Genomic DNA, 19,842 nt, shown 5'->3' with positions numbered 1-19,842 from the left:
TTGCTGATGGTGTGTCTGTGTGGTAATGCTCACCATATTCCTGTCTCCTGTATTTCCCATAAATCGGCAGTTAGAAATAGAAGCTTTCTTCACAAGACTACATCATTGACAGTTATTTGTCTTTTTCAAGGTGCTCATAATGTCAAGTTGTCTGTAATACTGTAATGTATTTATCGAGAAAAATCCACATACAAGTGGACCTGCCCAGTTCAGATGCATGTTGTTCAGGGGTCAACTGTAACAGATGAAACAACATTTCCCTTCACAAAATCTTCTAACAAATCAAAGAATAATAGAATTTGGGCTATCACCATTTTGCACTTCATCACAGATTAAGGAAATCTAGGCCCTGAGCATCAAAGGCTGCTAACATTACGGTATTTTCTCTTCCTAATGATTTTCTTAACATTTTCTCTATCTTTATTGTAAGAATACAGTATAGAATACATAAAACATACGAAATATGTGTTACTTGAGTGTTCGTGTTATTGATAAGGCTTCTAGTCAACAGTAGGCTCTCAGTAGTAAAGTTTTTGGGGAGTCAAAAGTTATACATGGGGTTTTGACTGTCTGGGAGGGTCGGTGCCCCAACGCCATCATGTTGTTCAAGAATCCGCTGTATTTAGTCACCTAATAGTACAGTGTATAGGAGAAGCACGATGCATTATTAATTCTTTCCCTGTATTTACCAGTTTTCAAAATGAGTTGTTTTCCTAGTTCTCCAGCGGTGACCAATAAGGTACGCTTAAAGTATTATTGTGAAAAAATTTGATATATTTCAATCCATTGTGGTTACTGTCTTTACTGATCTTTAATTGTCCATCTTTGACTAGTATCTTCACCTTGGCCTCCTGAGTGTGTGTCTGCATGTGCACAGATGTATTTTTAAAATACGATTACTTTTGTAGTTCACGGCTTTATTATTAAGCCATACAAAGAACCTCTGGGGAGGGCTTCTACTTTAATGATGTACCTTCTAGAATCAATGTTCACAGTAGAACACTCAAGACACTATTTCCTTCATGGAACATTGATGAGAAAATGTGGTATAGTATGTGTCATGGAAAATAATTTAGAAGGCATCCTTGTTTTCCTGGGGTGTCTGGGTGGTTCAGTTGTTAAATGGCTGCCTTTGGTTCACGTCATCATCCCAGGGTCCTGGGATCAAGCCCCACATCAGGCTCCCTGCCCAGTGGGAAGCCTGTTTCTCCCTTTCGTACTCCCCCTGCTTGTGTTCCCTCTCTCACTGTATCTCTCTCTGTCAAATAAACAAACAAACAAATAAATAAATAAATAAAATCTTAAAAAAAAAAAAAAAGATGTATCTGTGTTTTCCTTTCTTAAATCTCTTAAAACTCTTGGGGTTCCTGGGTGGCTCAGTGGGTTAAGCCTCTACCTTCGGCTCAGGTCATGATCTCAGGGTCCTGGGATCAAGCCCCGCATCTGGCTCTCTGCTCAGCAGGGGGCCTGTTCCCACCCGCCCCCCCCCCACTCCCCCACCTCTGTCTGCTGTTCTACATACTTGTGGTCTCTCTCTCTGCCAAATAAATACATAAAAATCTTTAAAAACAAAAAACAAAACACTCTTAAAAGTCTTAAAACTCATTATTCATTCATCCCTTTATTTATCCTCTAGGCGGTTCCGTCTCTAACCCACTGGAGGCCAGAGTTCTAGATCCTGGTGACATACATAGGAATAAGCCACTATCTCTCCCCTCAAGGTGTGCCTTTGAGACTCTTGAGCAATAACCACAAGTTTGTGTGTCATTAAGATGACAATGATATAGGGTTTCAACGCAGGAAGGGAGGTGCTGTCACCACACACCCATGCACTTATGTCCAGCCCTCAGCTTGTTTATTTGCTTACAACTATTGGATAAATTTGGTGTTAGATGCTAAGAAATAAGATTCCATGTCTATTTTCAATACTAGTGGAAATGACGTCTACTGAGTAGACTGTATCATTGCGTTTTACTTTTTCATTACAATCCCTGCAATCCATCTGTTTCCTGTGTGACTTCATATTTGAAAGTGCTGGTGGTTTTTTTTGGGGGGGGGAGGGTGCTTCATGACCCTAATTTAGATCAGATCGTTCCGAATTTGGATTGTAACAGGAAGTGGTATGAATAAATTGGGATTTGCCTTGACACTTAAACAGTGCTGCTTGTTAAAATGCAGATTCTGATTCACAAGTAATGTATGGAGACACTTTAAGACCATGCAAATATCCTGCTCGTCATCCAGATCTCCAGATCTCCCCTTTAGATTTAGCATCTATTAATGATTCTTGCGGGAACGAGTCTTTACTATGTTAGTTATAAAATGTTGATTTCCCAACTCAGATGCGCTCTCTACATTTATCAGTCTTGCCTTTGGTGTTCTACTGGAAGCAAGAGGCCTGCCTCTTCCCTCGTTTATTAATACTTATTCTAGGTATGGATTCACAAATTTCTAGTTTTTCAGTGGTCTGTTTTTATTACTGTCCTTAGTTACTTTGGTGCTTAAATTGCCCCAGATTTAGGACTGTTCTCCTTTTTGATTGTTATTTAATGGATTAAATACATGAGACAAACCATGAGATACTCTTGAATCTGGGAAACAGGGTTGTGGAAAGGGAGTTGGGGGGGTATGGGGTAACTGGGATGATGGGCATTAAGGAGGGCACGTGAAGTGATGAGCACTGGGTGTTATAGGCAACTAATGAATTGTTGAACATTATATCAGAAACTAGTGATGTACTATATGTTGGCTAATTGAATTTAATTAAAAAAATGGATAATATTTTGGGAGACTGAAGTACATATCCAAGTTACCTTCGAGTTATAGTATGTGGAAAAAAGTGCCAAGTGCAAATCTTCGCACGTGTACAGTGTTTGAGAGTTTCCCATATGCTTTGTGGGCCATATACCTAGGACACTTGAATTTTATGAGGGAGACTGGAGGAGTTAATTTTCCTCTGCATTTTCAAATTCTCATTTGATTTTCTTGACAACCCTATGATACAGACATAGGTGGCATGTCGACTCTATCTACCAGCTCATTTTCTGCTAGCCTCAGTTTAACAGAATACTGATGAATTTATTAGCCTCTGGGACTAAGGTTCACTAGAAACCACTCCTTCCTCCTAACATGCATTTGCTTGGTTTATATATTGTGATTTGCTATAAAAACTTTACTTCGGGGATGCCTGGGTGGCTCAGTGGGTTAAAGCCTCTGCCTTCAGCTCAGGTCATGATCCCAGGGTCCTGGGATCAAGCCCCACATCGGGCTCTCTGCTCAGCAGGGAGCCTGCTTCCCTTCCTCTTTCTCTGCCTGCCTCTCTGCCTGCTTGTGATCTCCTTCTGTCAAATAAATAAATACATAAATAAATCTTTAAAAACAAACAAACAAACAAACTTTACTTCGCAAGTGAGTGCATTCTGGTCTTTGAATTAATGCTGAGTGGTAGAGAGAGCCCTACTTCATATTAATGTATCATACAACATGACATAGAGAAAGCATTTCCCAAACCTTGCCTCCCTGCCCAGCCATCTGAATGAAGCTTTTTTTAAAGTTTGGAATGGCTCATTTTTCTGTACGGGAATATGTGTGTTTCTTCTTATTGATCCAATGACTTACACGCTGTCAGGGGTGAAGGACACACCTTGCAATGGCTTCTCATTTCCTCCAAGACAGGTTTCTTAAGATCACGTCTTAGGTCCATTTGTAGATGAACATGTCTCTATTTGGAGACTCCTCCCCCAGTCACTTCCCCACCCCATACCTGGTACCCACTATGATGTTTCATGCCTTTGTTCCTTACTGTGTATTCTCATTTATGCATGGAAAGCTCCCTTCTCTCACCCCTATCTGCTGAGTGAATTCTTCTTCAATTCTGAAGCCTTTGCTGATTATCCTTCCCCAGAGTTCATTATTCCTTCCATTATACCTTGTACATTTTCATCATTGCATGTGGGAAATTACATTAAAATGCTTTAGTTGTATGTCTAACCTTAAGGAATTAAGTTTCCTAAGGACAGAGACTCACGATTTGGCACAAAGTACCACTTAAATGTTTTTTGGACAAAAATGAATTTTCCTATTAGTAAGTAGAGACCTACTAAAGGTGTTCCCTGGCATGTTTCTCAAGTCCCCTGTAAAAGACTTCTGACCGAGAGAGAGCCATGCCAGGACTTGGTGAGACAGACCTAAATTCCCCTCATGGTAGGTCTGTGTTGTGGCTTCATGTATTGGTCACGAACCCAAATAGTTTGTTGAAGTGATTTAGGAGGATTGCTAACCTCTTAGAGAGAGTTCTGAAATTGTTAGTGAAGGCAGTGGGGGAGAACATAATTGCTTTGTAAAACATGATGTTTCTGCCGAAGTCAGGGATGAAGTGTACCGCTGTCTATGGCTTACATGGAAATGTATAAAAAAATAAGACGAATTGATGGGTGGGGAGAGGGACGCCAAATGACAGGGATTGTGGTAAAGCAAATGGAGCAAAATGCTCATTGGAAAATCCAGGTGGTGGATATAGAGACTTGCCCTGCCGTTTGTTCAGCTTTGCTGAAAGTTTAAAACTTTTCATAACAACATGTTGAGAAAAAAGGATACTTGTATTATTTTTTAAGACTGTATTTATTGGCTAGGCATGTCAATTAAAAACATTGAATCATCAACATGCACTTCCTGAACCGTGCTGATTTGTTTTCTTCCTGTTATTTCTTTTCCTCCCTTTATCGAGTCAGCGCTTTCAAATCCCAGTTCCTATGTTGCTTCCTTTAGGAAAATTTCCCTGACCTTCCAGTCTGATTTGGACGTCTCTCCCCTGTGTTCCCAGAGCACCCCTTGTGTCATTCTTCTGCCACAGAATTTATTATCCTGCACTGTGGTCGTTTACTAATCTGTCCGAATCACTCGACTTGGAGTTTCTTGAGTCAAAGACTAGAGAGGTTTCTGGAACACTTTCGGTACAAGTAAGAAAACAACAACAACAACAATGAGTGGACTAACAGTGGCTTAAACAAATAAGGGTTTATTATTTCTGATAAGGATTTATATCCAGCATCAGGAGCCTGGAGGTCCGCATTTCCAGTTTCCAGGATTGGTTTGGTCACGGGCACTTGGCTGGCCCTTCTGCCTTTCTCCTCTCTTTCCCTTCATCAGGTCAAGTTGACCAAAGCGGTTATGTGGGTTGAAAATACCCACTGTGGTTATTTCAGTTTTTGAGCTTTGAGCACAGATACTTTGGCAGATATCTTTAGACTTGCTGAACAGTCTTCAGTTCATTTATTATGGTTTCTTCTAGAGAAATTGACTTTGCTTTTGGAAAATAACAGCTCAGAATTAGATAGATGTCTACCTGGGTTTGAAAGCCTCCCGACCCCAACCTGGAAGATTATTTCTCCATTTTCATACAACTGTGGTAATTCATGGAAGCAAGGCTGCTTCAGAGAAATTGTGTGATGGATGGTCTGGAAGTTCCAACCTCATGAACCAACCTGAGCTCTCTGGGAAACACTTGTGGACCAGAAATTAGGCCAAAAGCCGTTTCACTTTGCTAAAGTGAAGCCTTCTGGGGAGGCCCACGCCTTATCCCATTTATTCTATTTTAGTCACAATTCAGATGTGCTTAATTACCTAGTTAATTGCTTAGAACACTTATTAAAAAGCACATAATTGGAAAAGGAGCAGTGGAAAGAAGACCTGGCATAGGTAAGTCAGTAAGCTGAGGTTCCATGGAAGGGGGCTGAATGCGCGTACATCTGAGTCTACTCACATCAGCCCAAGGCCACTCACATAACTGATCTTGTGCTGAGGATGGTCCTTAAATCGTCAAGGAAAGATTTAATTATGTTCAGCCTGCTCTAAGAAGACAGATGGATATAATACATGAGAGATAACATGCCAGACTTCACAAATATGATTTCAAATAGGTTTTAAATATAGAAATATATAGATTAGAATACTGGCAGGAATTCTGTTAATAGTGAATATCTCTGGGTAGCAGAATCATAAGTGATTTTTTTCTCTTTTAAAGATAGTTATTTCCTAAATTTTCTTTATTTTTTAAAAGATTTTAAAGTAATCTCTGCACCTAATGGCCCAAGATCCTAACTCCACCTAACTCATAGGCCCAAGATCAAGAGTCATGCTCTCCACTGACTGAACCAGCCAGAAGCCCCTATTTTCTAAACTTTCTATTGAGGATTGAAAGGGTTCAGAGCATGCTATCCCAAAATATGCTGCTTTGACATAGGATTATTTTGAGCTGAAGGCAATTGAAAAGTAAGAGACCAAAATAAAATTCTGTGCCTCCCCCTCTCTACCGGGAAGAGCAGGGCTATTCTGAATTACTTGAGAGCTCTAGACTCTTAACCAGCCCAGAGAAGGCACCAGTGGAACCTGCAAAACACTCTGTACTCACCAGCTCTTATTGTCCCGTCAGTTTCCCCTATATAGTATTTGTCTTCCCACAACTTGTTGCCCCTAGAAGTGCAAAATTCTTTGTTTTTGGTCTTGTCACTTTTCTACGAAATTTATTATTATTATTTTTATGATGCTAGGTAAGCCGAAATTCTAACTGCTCCTTTGAGTTACTCATCACTGAGTTTGTGTGTGTGAGATGCGCACTGGAATAAACTCCTGTTTGTTTTTCTCTGTGAATCTGGTTTTTTGGTCAGTTAAATCTGCAGGGCCCCAGACAATTAGCCAGTTAGGTAGAGAAAAACCATAGTTTTTTCCCCCCCCTCTCTATAATATTATAACTTTTTGTTTTAATATTTAAAAACATATTTTAGATGTTGAGAGCAGTTCTTGTTCACCTCCTGGTCTTTTGACAAAGTCATTTTTCTAACATTTTGATTTTGGCTTTGTTAAAAATGCTCAGAATGTACATTTTATAGTAGTTGTCTGAAAAATCCTACTTGTTATGGATGTGGACTCCCATGTATGGTGATTTTCTTAGGTTTGTCGTAGGTTGGAATTGTGGACTCCTTTCTGTGGGTTTTAGCTGTGACTATCCTGATCTGTCTTATTGCATGTTGTCCTCCCAGAGAGGTTTTATTTATTACTCTGCCTTATGCTCCAGCACCATGACTAGACAGGGAATGCTTCTTATGTTAATGTGGAGAAATGCTGTGGTCACAGATTTTCTGGGTATACTTGCATGCAGCTGGGGCCCAGTCAGACAGACTTCCTTGTCATTGCCCCCTGTTGGTCAACAAAGGTTTTTGTAGTCCATTTTTTTTTTTTTTTTTTTTTTTTTTTTACCTTGTAGGTGTGTTCCCCCAAGGGCCTTGGCTTCTCGGTTCTCAACTGAGAAGAGGTCTCAGTTCTAACTCCCACTGGGCCTGGGCAGCTGGTCTTCTAGCCCTGTGTGTTTGTTAAATCCGAAGTTACCAAGAACAGCAGCTATTCAGGACTGCAGGAATAGTGGCTGTTACTGCCCTGATTGTTTTTATCCTACCATGGGGATTTCTTACTCTTCTTTTGAGCTCACCTGTGCATGTAAGAGAACTTTTCAACCTTGGATGTCTGCTGTAATCACCTGGGAAGCTTTTAGAAGTCCCCATGCCCAGGCTGCATGCCAGGCCAATTCCACCAGAAGCTCCGGGGTGGGAGCCACGCATCAGGATGTCTTTAAAGCTCCACAGATGATTTCCATTGTGCAGCCAGGGATGGAAACCACTGATCTAAAGCAATGTTGTTTTATTTTGCCTGGATGATTTATGTGTGTGCTGTGTGTATTAATTTATTGTTCTAGTGCTGATGCTTTCAAGTTACCTGGTCAACAGTAATGGAAATAGGAGCCTGTCATTTTGTAATTAGAAAAAAAATTAAAAATTTTAAAAAGCTAGAATTTGCTAGGAAAGAAATCAACCTTTATTAAGTTCCTCCTGGGTGCTAGGCACTGTGCTTAGGTCGTTCACATATGTTGTCTCATTTAATCCTCAGGAGAATCCTGCAAGGTAGGGGGTGGTTCGTTTTGGCAGATAAGAAAACTGGCTTGGAGAAATCAAATAGTTCTAAGTCTCACAGCTCACAAATGACAGACTCAGGCTCAAGCCCATGAGATGCCCAACACCATATCCTTTTCTTTACCCTGTGGTATATGTGAAATGGCTTTTCCATACACATTAGTTAAAGTAAAAATTGGCACTGGGGTTAAAGTAAGTTCCAGATATTTGTTAAATTTACTTATTTGGAAAATCTTATCTTCCCACTAATACCAGAGATTCTTCTCTCTTTATATCTCACATCTGATGTTAAACTGATTTTGACTTATCAATTGTTATTATAGGAAAGTTTAACTCATTTTAGTTCACCACCTTAAATACGCTTGGGGAAAATAATTTAGTTCCTTCTCTGAAATCTGTCATGTGCCACAAACAGATACTTACTATAAAAACTGCGTTTACTCATCCCCTTCCCAAGCACCTCCTTGGCCCATGTGGGGGTCTCTGTGAGTGTCTGTGCTGGGAGGTAGAGGTCCAAGGTGGAGTGAGGAGTAGAATAAAGAGGTGGAGGCTGAGGTCCCTGAGTGCTGGTGTTCTCTGGGGTACCAGATGACTTGAGGTAGGGGTGGAAAGTGGGAGCTCTCTGGTCACTCCACTTCAGTGAAGCACTTTTGAGGATATATTGATTTCTGGTGGCAGGTTGTCCTTCCCTACCCACCCCAGAGATACAGGCATTGGATGTGCATACCTATTTTTTCCCACTTTCTGTCCTGCTTTCTCTCTGGCTCTGCTGTGCTACATGACTTGCAGGGTTGTTGAAGGGGTTGTTTTATCTCTGTGTGGAACCTAGAAGATTTATTTCTCTGTTGGAATGTCTGGGTTAGGCTTTTCTGGGGCATGTGGATTTCATTTGATTTTTAGTTGGGCAGAAATCAAACTGCTTCTAAGTCTTTGTCTTCTTCATTGGCAGCTCTTCAACTAGGTCTTCTCTTCGTGTGTTGCAACCTCAGAAAACCAGCAGGATGGCTGCAAACAAGAGTAAGGGCCAGAGCTCCTTGGCCCTTCACAAGGTGATCATGGTTGGCAGTGGAGGGGTTGGCAAGTCGGCCCTGACGCTTCAGTTCATGTATGATGAGGTAAGACATACCAGGCACAGATGGCTTTCATCATCGAGTCTGCTGTAACAATGTCCCTTTTCCAACTGTGTCCATGTGCTCATTGCCCCACACGCATGGAGGATCATGGGCAAATTTGTGTTAACTTGGTTTCTGAATAGCTTCCTGGGGGAGTCTAACCAGCATAAGACCTGGGTTCCTGATTTTTGGTAAGTAATTTCAAATGTGACAGGGATGTGAGGGGTCCCTGCTTGCATGATTTCCATCATCCTTTATGATTTCTTTCTGACACAAGGGAGGAGGCTGTTTCTAAAGAACAGATCAGATACTTAGCTTTGTAACAGTCAATTTGGGGAGATATTGAAGGGAGCTAAGTTGTCGTAAGACAGTCTTTCCCCAAGTGATAGACATCCAATTCTCTCTAGTTCTCCCACACAGCAAGGGGAAGCTTGAACCATCCTTGCCTTAAATTGGTATCACTTAATGTAGATAATAGAGCTGGTGCCGAGTCCAGTGTGACAACAGTTTTGACTTCTGTGGCAACAAACATCCCTGCCTGATGGCCATTGGCTGGTATTACAGGCAGAGTGTTCTGACCAGAGCTTGCATTCTGTTCACAAGGGTGTGTGCTTTACAAGATTTGCAAACAGAAGTGACCTGTAGCCACAGTTGGTTAAGATCATTATCTGTTTTCCCTAGACTTGCCCTGTCCAGTTTCCACTGATGTTGGATGGTATTGGTGTGGCAATGACCATTTTTGGGATCTAGCTTAGGGAAGTGGAGTAGGGATACTGTTAGCTGGGAATTAGTGGAATATATTTATGTGGTTTGGAGTCACTTTGGCATGTGGTTGTTACCAGCCGTCCCACTATTGGCATGGCTTCCAGGAATATGGCCACCACCCAGTCTGCTAACTCACCTGGCACTGTGACATGAGATACAGAGCCAGGAGTGTATCGTGGTGTGGATGTTGTCCCGTGGCACCTGACTCTGAAAATGTGTGGGCCGTGGAGGAGACACGAGCATCGAGACATATAGAGCTGGTCTGGAAACTGGTCTGGAAAGTTCTTAGAGATCTTACAGCTTCTTACAGGGAAATTCAGTAGAGGTTTCCTAAATTTGACAATAATCCTACAGCTCTTATGACTAGTGATGTCAAGTCATTGTGAAGCTGGAAAAAACTCTTCTAAACTTTCAAGAAAAGAGAAATTCGGCCTGATTATGCTAGAGGACAGACTAAATTGTTTTTTATTCGTTATAGGAAGTAGTACAGAATCACTGGCATGTCTGGTGAGATCATCAGAGTATACGGCAAACAAACAAACCAACAGGAAGGTATGCTAGAGAGATGCCAGGCAGTTAATTAGCAAAAATGTTTTTTTGCTGGATTTTGTGATACAAGTAGTATTTGTATTGTTTTTCTCTTTTTTTCTTAAAGATTTTATTTATTTATTTGACAGAGAAAGAGAGATTACAAGCAGGGGGAGCGGCAGGCAGAGGGAGAGGGAGAAGCGGAGTTTGAGCCCAGGATCCTATGCTTAACTGAATGAGCCACCCAGGAGCCCCTTGTATTGGTTTTCTGTTGCCATGTAACAAATTCCTACAAATGTAGCAGCCTCAAACAACACACATTTGTTATCTAGTTTCCAGGGTTCTGGCACGGCTTAGCTGGGTGCTGTTCCCGGGGTCCCACAAGGCTGCGGCAGTGTCAGCTGTGGCTGTGAGCTCAGTGGAGGCTCGGGTCCTCTTCCACGCTCTGGGTGCTGACAGAGTTTGGTTTCTTGCAAACGTGGGTTGGAGGCCCATAGGTCCTTGCCACCAGGCCCTTTCCATAGGTAGTTCATATGATGGCAGCTGCCTCTTCAGGGCCAGTAGGACTGTCTGTCTGGTTAGCTAAGACAGATTCTTATATAAGCAAATGAAATCACAGGGTGCTCTTGTGGCCATTGCCATAGTCCGTTGGTTAGAAGCCAGTCACAGATTCCTCTGTATTTAAGGGGAAAGCATCTTACCAGGGCATGACTCACTGAGGGTCCCCTGAGGGTATATTTGCCATAGTAGTTGTCCATTTAAAAAAATTTATAATGGATTATGATTTCTTTTCTCACTCTAGATATTCACTTTTGTATCCAATATTATATGAGTCATTTTATATTCTGTCCTTAAAAAAGATGAATAAGTTTCAGACCAAATTTCCTCCTTGAATGAATAAGCTTCAGACCTTGATTTCCTCCTGGGTCATTCCCTCCTTATATCTCACAATGAGAAACCTTTGTCTTTTGATGTTTGCTTCTCTTTATCTTGTGCTAGGGGCCAAAGTGGGGAAGTCTCATGGAATCTGCTTGATTTGCTCAGAATGTTTTTTTGCATAAAAGAGGTGGGGCATGTCTTGAAGATGGCTTTGGAAGTCTTTGTTTCTGCTTGATAACATAATTTGCTTACTAAAAATTCCCTAATTTTTCTTCTGTGGACTCTGGGAGGAAGAGAGGGTGAGGAAAAGAGTTAAGATGGAGACAGGATTAGAGGAGTAGCTTGTTAATCGAGATGAAGAAGGGGATTTTGTCCCCCCAGGGAATCACTGACAATGTCTGGAGATATTTATGGGTGTCCCAATGAGAGGACTGGTGCTACTAGCAGGGTAGAGGCCAGGGATGGTGCTAAGCAACCTGCGGCACACAGGAGAGATCCCACAACAACGAATTCTCCAATGCAGATAGTTTTGTCAATAGCAGGGCTGCTGACACTCTACGAGATGAAGTAGGAGAGTCAGATCGGGATTTGTGTTTTTATTATGTATGTTTGTGTGTGTGTGTGGTAAGAGGGAGGGGTAAAGATGCACACAGAAGGCTTTTGCCCCCTTTTTCCAGTATCTTCAGAGAAAACACGGAAAGCTAGGCTTGATCTTAGTCTGTTTTTTTCTTGGGCTATCATATTTGAGGACTGGAGAGCAGCAGTTGTTGAAAAAATGATAACATAAAATCAGAGCAAGCAAAGTGTAGAGATGAAGCGATGTATGTTTGGAGAAGTCTTTAATTGATTTTCTAAAATAGTGCTGTCTTCTAGAACCTTCTACCACGGTGAAAATGTTCTGTATTTATGCTGTCCACATGTGTGGCTCCTGAGCTCCATGACATGTGCCTAGTGGCTATTATATTGGGCAATAGAGATCCAGAATCATAATTTTGGAGCTTGAAGAAACCTTAGCAGTGATTCCCAAACTTAGCTGATCGCAGAATCTCCTGGGGGGAACTTTGTAAAAAACACCTTCTGGATACTATTTCTAGATTTGAAAATGGGAATCTTTCTTTTTAAGAAGCTCTCTTGGAGTTTCTGACATATGGGCAAGTGTGGCGACTTCTGCCTGAGACATGAGCTAGTCAAGCCTGATTTCGCAGATGAGGAAGCTGGGTCCTGTGCTCGGGGATGCCAGTTATCTAAAGTCTCACAGGCTGCCCATGTTCTTTGTTCTTGGTCCTGTGCTTTACCCCAAGTTATAAAAAAAAAATCAAGATTATGGTGAAAATTGCTGTGAAAATTGGATTATGTGAGGAACAGTGGTTCCAGAAAGTGTTTATTTTTGTCTAAGTTCTGACTTTGAGAAAAATTGGTGGGAGATCTTAACCTTTTTATCTTTGATCTCTTATACTCTTTAGACTGTCAGTGGCTGGCTGAGTGGCTAGCTAAGTCATGCTCAGTAAGAAGGGGGTCTCCATGAAGTTTGTCTTAGTTTTGTGTGTCTTGGGCATATGAAACTGAATCACACACAGCCTTGCAAGGCCTGGATCATCTTAACAGATACAAAGACTGTAGGGATTTCCTGTTTCTAGTGGGAAAAAGAAAACATCAAGATTGCAATCTGTGTTCTAATAATCTGCACACCTTTCCTGGCATGGAGGTATGCCGTTGTATCAGGATATCTGACTTCCCGCATTCCAGGAGTCCCTGGAACTCTTGCTGTTTTGACCTTGAAAGCTCAGAAATGAACAATTGAGATGCTTTATGATGATATTCAGAGATTTTCATGGGGTGGTGGGCTTTTTTGGGGTCATGGATTTGTCTCTTCGGAAAGGAGTTAAAAGGACACTGTGTGAAGCATAGGTCAATTTTCACGTATTATATATTTTAAGATACCTTTACTACAAATTTAAGAACCTAATACTAAAAATTGTTTTGTTTTTTGTTTTGAAATTTAAAATCACTTGAAGGACCAGTGGCTTTTAATTGTCAGCATGAAGCTATTTTTTTAAAAATTTATTTTAGAGAGAGGATGTGTGCAAGTGTGGGGAGGGGTCAGGGGGAGAGAGAGAGAGAGGGAGAGAGAAGCAGACTCCCTGCTGAGCACAGAGCTCCATGAAGAGCTTGATCTCACAACCCTGAGATCATGACCTGAGCTGAAATCAAGAGTTGGAGTCTTAACCAACTGAGCCACCTGGGTGCCCCAGTATGAGGCTCTTTTTTCTTTCCCTAAAGATTTTATTTATTTATTTGACAGAGAGCAATCACAAGTAGGCAGAGAGGCAGGCAGAGAGAGAGGGGGAAGCAGGCTCCTTGCTGAGCAGAGAGCCCGATGCGGGGCTTGATCCCAGGACCCTGAGATCATGACCCGAGCTGAAGGCAGAGGCTTAACCCACTGAGCCACCCAGCCATGAGGCTCTTTTTAAGGGTATTCTTCAAAGGGCCCATAAGTTCAAATTGATAATTTCAGTTCAATTTTTAAATTTTTAAAATTTAGGGGCACCTGGGTGACTCAGTGGGTTAAGTGTCTGCCTTTGGCTCAGGTCATGATCCCAGGGTCCTGGGATCAAGTTCCACATTGGGGTCCCTGCTCAGTGGGGAACCTGCTTCTCTGTCTCCTGCTTCCCCCACTTGTGTTCCCTCCCTTGCTCGCTCTCTCTGTCAAATAAATAAAAACCTTTAAAAAAACATATTTTAAAAAATTTAAATTATAGTTTATTAAGGTATAATTCACATGCCATGATATTCACCCTTTTCAAGTGTGAATTCACAAGTCAATTCAATGACTTTAATATATTCACACAGAAGTGCAACCATCACTATATAATTTTAGAACAATTTTCTCAAAAAAAGAAAAAAAAGAAAAGAAACACCCTACATATTAACATCTTTCCTCATTACTGCCTCCCCTGCTTCCACTCGTCTTTGATAACCACTTTCTATTCTTATGGATTTGCCTATCTAGACATTTCATATAAATTGAATCATATAACATATAATCTTTATATCTGGCTTCTTTCACTTTGCATAATGTCTTGAAAGCTCACCATATTGTAACTTGTATCTGTGCTTTGTTCCTTTTTTTTTTTTTTAGAAGATTTTTATTTATTTGAGAGAGCGAGTGAACATGGAGTGGGGCATGGCAGGACAGGGAGAGGGAGAAGCAGACTCCCCACTGAGCAGGGAACCTGATGTGGGACTTGATCTCAGGAACCTGAGATCATGATTTGAGCCGAAGGCAGATGCTTAACTGACTGAGCCACCCAGGCACCCTTCCCTTTTTTTTTGGATTGTTATTTATTTACTCGAGATAGAGCACATGTGCATGCATGCACTCAAGTGGGGGGAAGGGCAGAGGGAGAGAGAGAATCTTAAGCAGGCTCCACACCCAGCATGGAGCCCAGTGTGAGGCTCTATCTCATGATGCTGAGATCATGACCTGAGCTGAAATCAGGGGTTGGACATTTAACTGACCGAACCACCAGGTGCCCCAGTACTTCATTCCTTTTTATCATGGAATAATATTCCATTGTCTGGACATGCTATATTTTGCTTATGCCTTCATCAATTGATAGATATTTGGATTGTGTCTGCTTCTTTGGCTATTTTGAATAACATTGCTATGAACATTTGTATATAAATTTTTGTGTAGACCTATGTCTTAAATTCTCTTGCATAAATATATTGAGGCACAAAACTTGCTGGGTCTTATGGTAACTGTACGTATAACTTTTTGGGAATGGCAAAGCTGTTTTCCATAGTATGTGCACCATTTTATAATCCTATAAGCAATGAATGAGGGTTTCAATTTCTCCATACCCTTGCCAACACTTACCATTGTCTCTTCTTTTTGATTATACATCCTAGTAGGTATGAAGTGGTATCTCATTGTGGTTCTGATTTACATTTCTCTGATGACTAATGATGTTGGGCCTTGTTTGATGTACTTATTGGCCATTTGTATTTCATCTTTGGAGAAATGTTTATTTGGGTCCTTTATTTTTAAATTGGGTTATTTGTCTTTTTATTGGTAAATTTTAAGAGTATTTTATGTTTTTGGAATATAAGTCCCTTATTAGATATATGATTAATAAATATTTTCTCTCATTTTACGGGTTATCTTTTCACTTTCTCGATGCTGTCTTTTGAAGCATGAAAGTTTTAAATTTTGATGAAGTCTATTTGTGCTTTTGATGTCTCATCTGAGAACACATTGCCAAATCCAAGGTCGTAAAGATTTACACCAATGTTTTCCTCTTAGGGTTTTGGGGTTTTGGCTCTTACTTTTCAGTCTTGACTCATTTTGAGTTAATTTTTGTATGTGATGTATGGATCTAACTTCATTTTTTTGCATGTGGGAATCTGCCTAAACCAGCACTAATTCAATTTTGATAGTACATTGCTGTCATTAATTTAGTTTTTTCCTAAACATCTATGCTTCTGACATCATTAAGATAATTACTTACTTGATGTCTACCACAATGAAAAGAAAAGAGCTTTGAAATATTAATATCATTATTACTCAGTAATACAAGCACCAAGGGAACTTTAGCATTTATTTGAAATTCTTTTGTCCTTAGTCTCTTTTTGTGGGACACAAAATCAAAATATTCTGTGCTAAAGTCTCTTGAATTAATTCTTTCTCTGTTTGGCTCTATTGCCAATTTAATATTCATTTAGGTTCATTTGCTTCAGTCTCTCTGTTTCACAGCTTTTAAATTTGTTTTATTTGTCCTTCCAGGGTATCTTTTTGGCAAATGCCTAACAACATACCTATGCATATACGTACCTATTAAGATACGTATACACATACACAAACAACCACTATACGTACACACACGTTTCTTATTCTTTATTCTTCTTACTTTACTTCTTTACTTGTGCACAAGGTAGGCTGTTATAATCTGGAGATCGTTCTGTATCTGTACGTAGTTCTCTTTGTCATTTTTTATAGCTGCATAGTATTCCATTGGTGGGCGCCTGTTGCTGGGCGTTTGAGTGGTTATTAATCATTTGCTGTCACACACGGTGCCACAGGGATCACCTTGTATGTTGCTGTAGATTAGATTCCTAGAAGCCGGGTGGCTGGGACCCAGGGTGAGTGCTACTCCAGTGCTCTTAGATTTTGCCAAATTCATCCCCATAAAGACTGCACTGTTCTCTCCTCCCACCAGCCGTGTACAAGAGGGCCTTTTCCCCAGAGTGTGTTGTCCGACGGTGGGGTTTTGCCAGTCTGGTAGGTGACAAATGGTGTCTCCACGTAGTTAACAACTTCCATTCTCTATTAAGTGAGGATGAACATCTTTTCGTATGTTTAACATCATATGTATTTATTTTTCTGTGAATTGTTTATGTCTGTTGCCACTTTTTCCCATTGGATTGCTGATCTTTTTTTCTCTCTGTTTCTAAGAACCGTTTAAACATAGCTCTTTGTGATGTGGGTTCAAATACTTTCCCTCTGTTTGTCATTTGTCTTTTTTTATAGTGTGTTGTGCCATACGGAAGTTTTTAACATTTTTTATGTAGTCTAATTTATCGATTTTTTCTTACATGGCTTCTGGATTTTGAGTCATAGTTAAAAAGGCCTTCCCTACTTCAAGGTAATAAAAGGATTTCACCCATGTTTTCTTCTGGTGCTTGAGGGGTTTACTTTTATATTTCATTATGTGTATATTTAATCTTCTTAGTCCCTTTTGCCAAATTACTTTTCAGATGAGTTTTATACTTCTGTTGAGTATGTATAAGAGCTTCTGTTTCTCACCCTTGCCCGTGTTTGTATAATTTTATACTGAGAATAATATTGCCAAATGTTCTTTCTGCCCTGTGCTTGGACTCCTCATCAATGGGAATTTCTGCTCCTGTTTAAAAACAAAATAAGAAGAGGCAGAGCTGAGAGCGATAAAGAACAGAAGGGGTATATGAGGAGTGATTTTTATTTCATAACGCTTTGTACATAGTGTGGTAATGACAGGCACTCGGTAAATATGCAGTTGATTGGAGGCAAAGTGCCCATATATTGAAATGTATGTTTTTGGCAGATCTTCTTTCCCTTAAAACTTTGTTCATTACTGATAATGCTGCTTATTTCCTCAGTTTGTAGAAGACTATGAACCTACGAAAGCTGACAGTTACAGGAAGAAAGTGGTTCTTGATGGAGAAGAAGTCCAGATAGATATTCTGGACACGGCTGGACAAGAGGACTACGCAGCCATTCGAGATAACTATTTCCGCAGCGGGGAAGGTTTCCTCCTCGTGTTCTCAATCACAGAACACGAATCATTTACGGCAACCGCCGAATTCAGGTATGTTTCAAGTGAAAGAGACTCCAGACTCCGGGAGGCTTTTTGCCTTTCTTTCTCACAGGTTCACCTTGGCAGGACTTTGGGGCTGAGCACAGTAGTAGAGGGTTGAACTCATTATTAGGGAGAATTCCGCTAAAGAATTTTCTGTGACTTTTTGAATCTTGGCACATTATAGTCCACCAGTTATTATAGTCTCTTGGGGTTGCCATGTTTTATAATTTCTGAATATAAATTATCTGAAGAATCTGTTGTCCCTAGAGAGGACAATGCCATTCCATATTCTCAAGAACCTGTAATTTTGTTTTCTTATTTTTTTAATCTTTTTTTTTTTTTAAGATTTCTATTTATTTATTTATTTGACAGACAGAGATCACAAGCAGGCAGAGGCAGGCAGAGGGAGAGGGGGAGGCAGGCTCCCTGCTGAGCAGAGAGCCCGATGTGGGGCTCGATCCCAGGATTCTGGGATCATGACCTGAGCCGAAGGCAGAGGCTTTAACCCACTGAGCCACCCAGGCGCCCCTGTAATTTTGTTTTCATGTAAATCCTAAGGGACAATGATTGATGCGTTCACTTTTTTTTTTAAGATTTTTTTTAATGTATTGAGAGAGAAAGCAAGTGAGACAGCAAGCGAGTGAGAGCGTGCACACGCGGGTTGGGGGGGCAGAGGGCGAGGGGAGAGAATCTCAAGCAGACTCCCTGCTGAGCACGGAGACTCCCTGCTGAGCACAGAGCCTGGTGCAGGGCTCCAGGCCAGGGCCCTGAGATTATGACCTGAGCTAAAATGAAGAGTCAGACGCTTAACTCACTGAGCCACCCAGGTGCCCCAACTGTTCATATCTTTTTTATAATTTTGCCAGAAAAGTAATCATTTTGCTCTATTTTGAGGTTGATGAAACACTGTCAGGAGACTGCAAGCTGTGGGTCCGTGTGACCATTTGCTGCAACAATAAGGACTGTTAGCCTAGGCGAGTAGAAAAGAACCCAGCCTTAGAATCTGACAGATCTGGGTTTGAATCCTTGCCCTGCCCCTTAGCACTTTTGTGACCCTAGGCAAGTTTACTCAGCACTGGAGATTCTGTTTCTCTATCTGAAAATGCACTTGTTAGTTGATGAGATGAAATGAAATGATGCTTTAGGCTGTAAATCCTTCAGGGCAGACACCGTGGACACCTGCACCGTGTGCTGTCCCCAGGCCTTCTCACAGGGTATGCAGGGAGTGCTTACACAGCGAGTAGAACATTAACTGCTGTAATTCATTTCAAACGCAGCAGTTAAAGATACCTTAAGTTCATTTCATTATAAAAAAACAGTGAGCTGTTAGGCATGATCCTAAGAGGAATTCTTTTTTTTTTTTTTAATTTTAATAAACATATAATGTATTTTTATCCCCAGGGGTACAGGTCTGTGAATCACCAGGTTTACACATTTCACAGCACTCATCATAGCCCATACCCTCCCCAGTGTCCAGCTAAGAGGAATTCTAATGGGAAGGACGTCTTTCTCTTTTTATCCCATACGCTTTTTGTTTCTCTTACACCGTTATATTTTTTTCGACGACTCGCCTTATAAACATATCTGCCCAGTTGACTTTTGATTTTAAGAACCAGATCTAGAGTCTAACAGGGAACTAAGAAAGGGGGAAAGATTTTTTTTCCCACTCTTCAGCAAGTTCTGGTCAAAAATCAAAGAATCAACCAAAAATAAGAATGAGGAAACTAAATATCCCTCTAAGATTTGGGGGGAGGCATCATTGAGCCAGGAAGGCCTCAAGGGGTGATCCAAGCTAAACCAGCAGAGTGAGTGGAAGGTAAACAAAGTCGGTCTCCATTACCATGCAGTCAAGTCTTCAAAGGTGGAACATCTAAATTCTCTGGTACTATAGTGTGTGAGTCGTGGTGATCAGTTAAATGACCAGGACTCTTCTGAGTGGTCCTATTAATTTTCAGACTTCCCAACATACTTAGAGTTTTCTCTATGTGAGAATAGCCCCAGTATTCATAAAATTGTGTTTGCAGCTACAGAATTCTGTTTTTATCTGTCCTTGAGGATAAAACACGACAGATGCACACACTTTCTCATTTTCCTGCATATTCTGAGCCTTTTGATTTCCCATCACCCCCATGACTCACCAAGAAAGGAAATGATGGGTAGTGGAAGAGTCCTGTCCCAAGAACAGACGTCCTGTCTCCCCACGCCATCCCACATGCATGTGCGAGCGCGCGCAACACACACACATACACACGCCATTCG

General features: G+C 41.0%; 1 protein-coding gene across 1 annotated transcript in view; it reads left to right on the top strand.

Annotated features, from left to right (window-relative positions):
- RALB (RAS like proto-oncogene B) overlaps window positions 1-19,842 on the top strand; it is a 45,347-nt gene that overhangs the window by 15,805 nt on the left and 9,700 nt on the right. The window contains exons 2-3 of the mRNA XM_080798417.1: window positions 8,911-9,076; window positions 17,384-17,592. Of these exons, the coding sequence (XP_080654543.1) occupies window positions 8,963-9,076; window positions 17,384-17,592 (323 nt within the window). The 5' untranslated portion in view covers window positions 8,911-8,962. The remainder of the gene's footprint in view (window positions 1-8,910; window positions 9,077-17,383; window positions 17,593-19,842) is intronic.

The sequence above is a fragment of the Martes martes genome (genome assembly GCF_963455335.1).
Source record: "Martes martes genome assembly, chromosome: 3".
NCBI classification, from domain to species: Eukaryota; Metazoa; Chordata; class Mammalia; order Carnivora; family Mustelidae; genus Martes; species Martes martes.
Note: the sequence above shows the minus strand (reverse complement) of the source record. Positions and strands in the feature narration are given on the sequence as shown.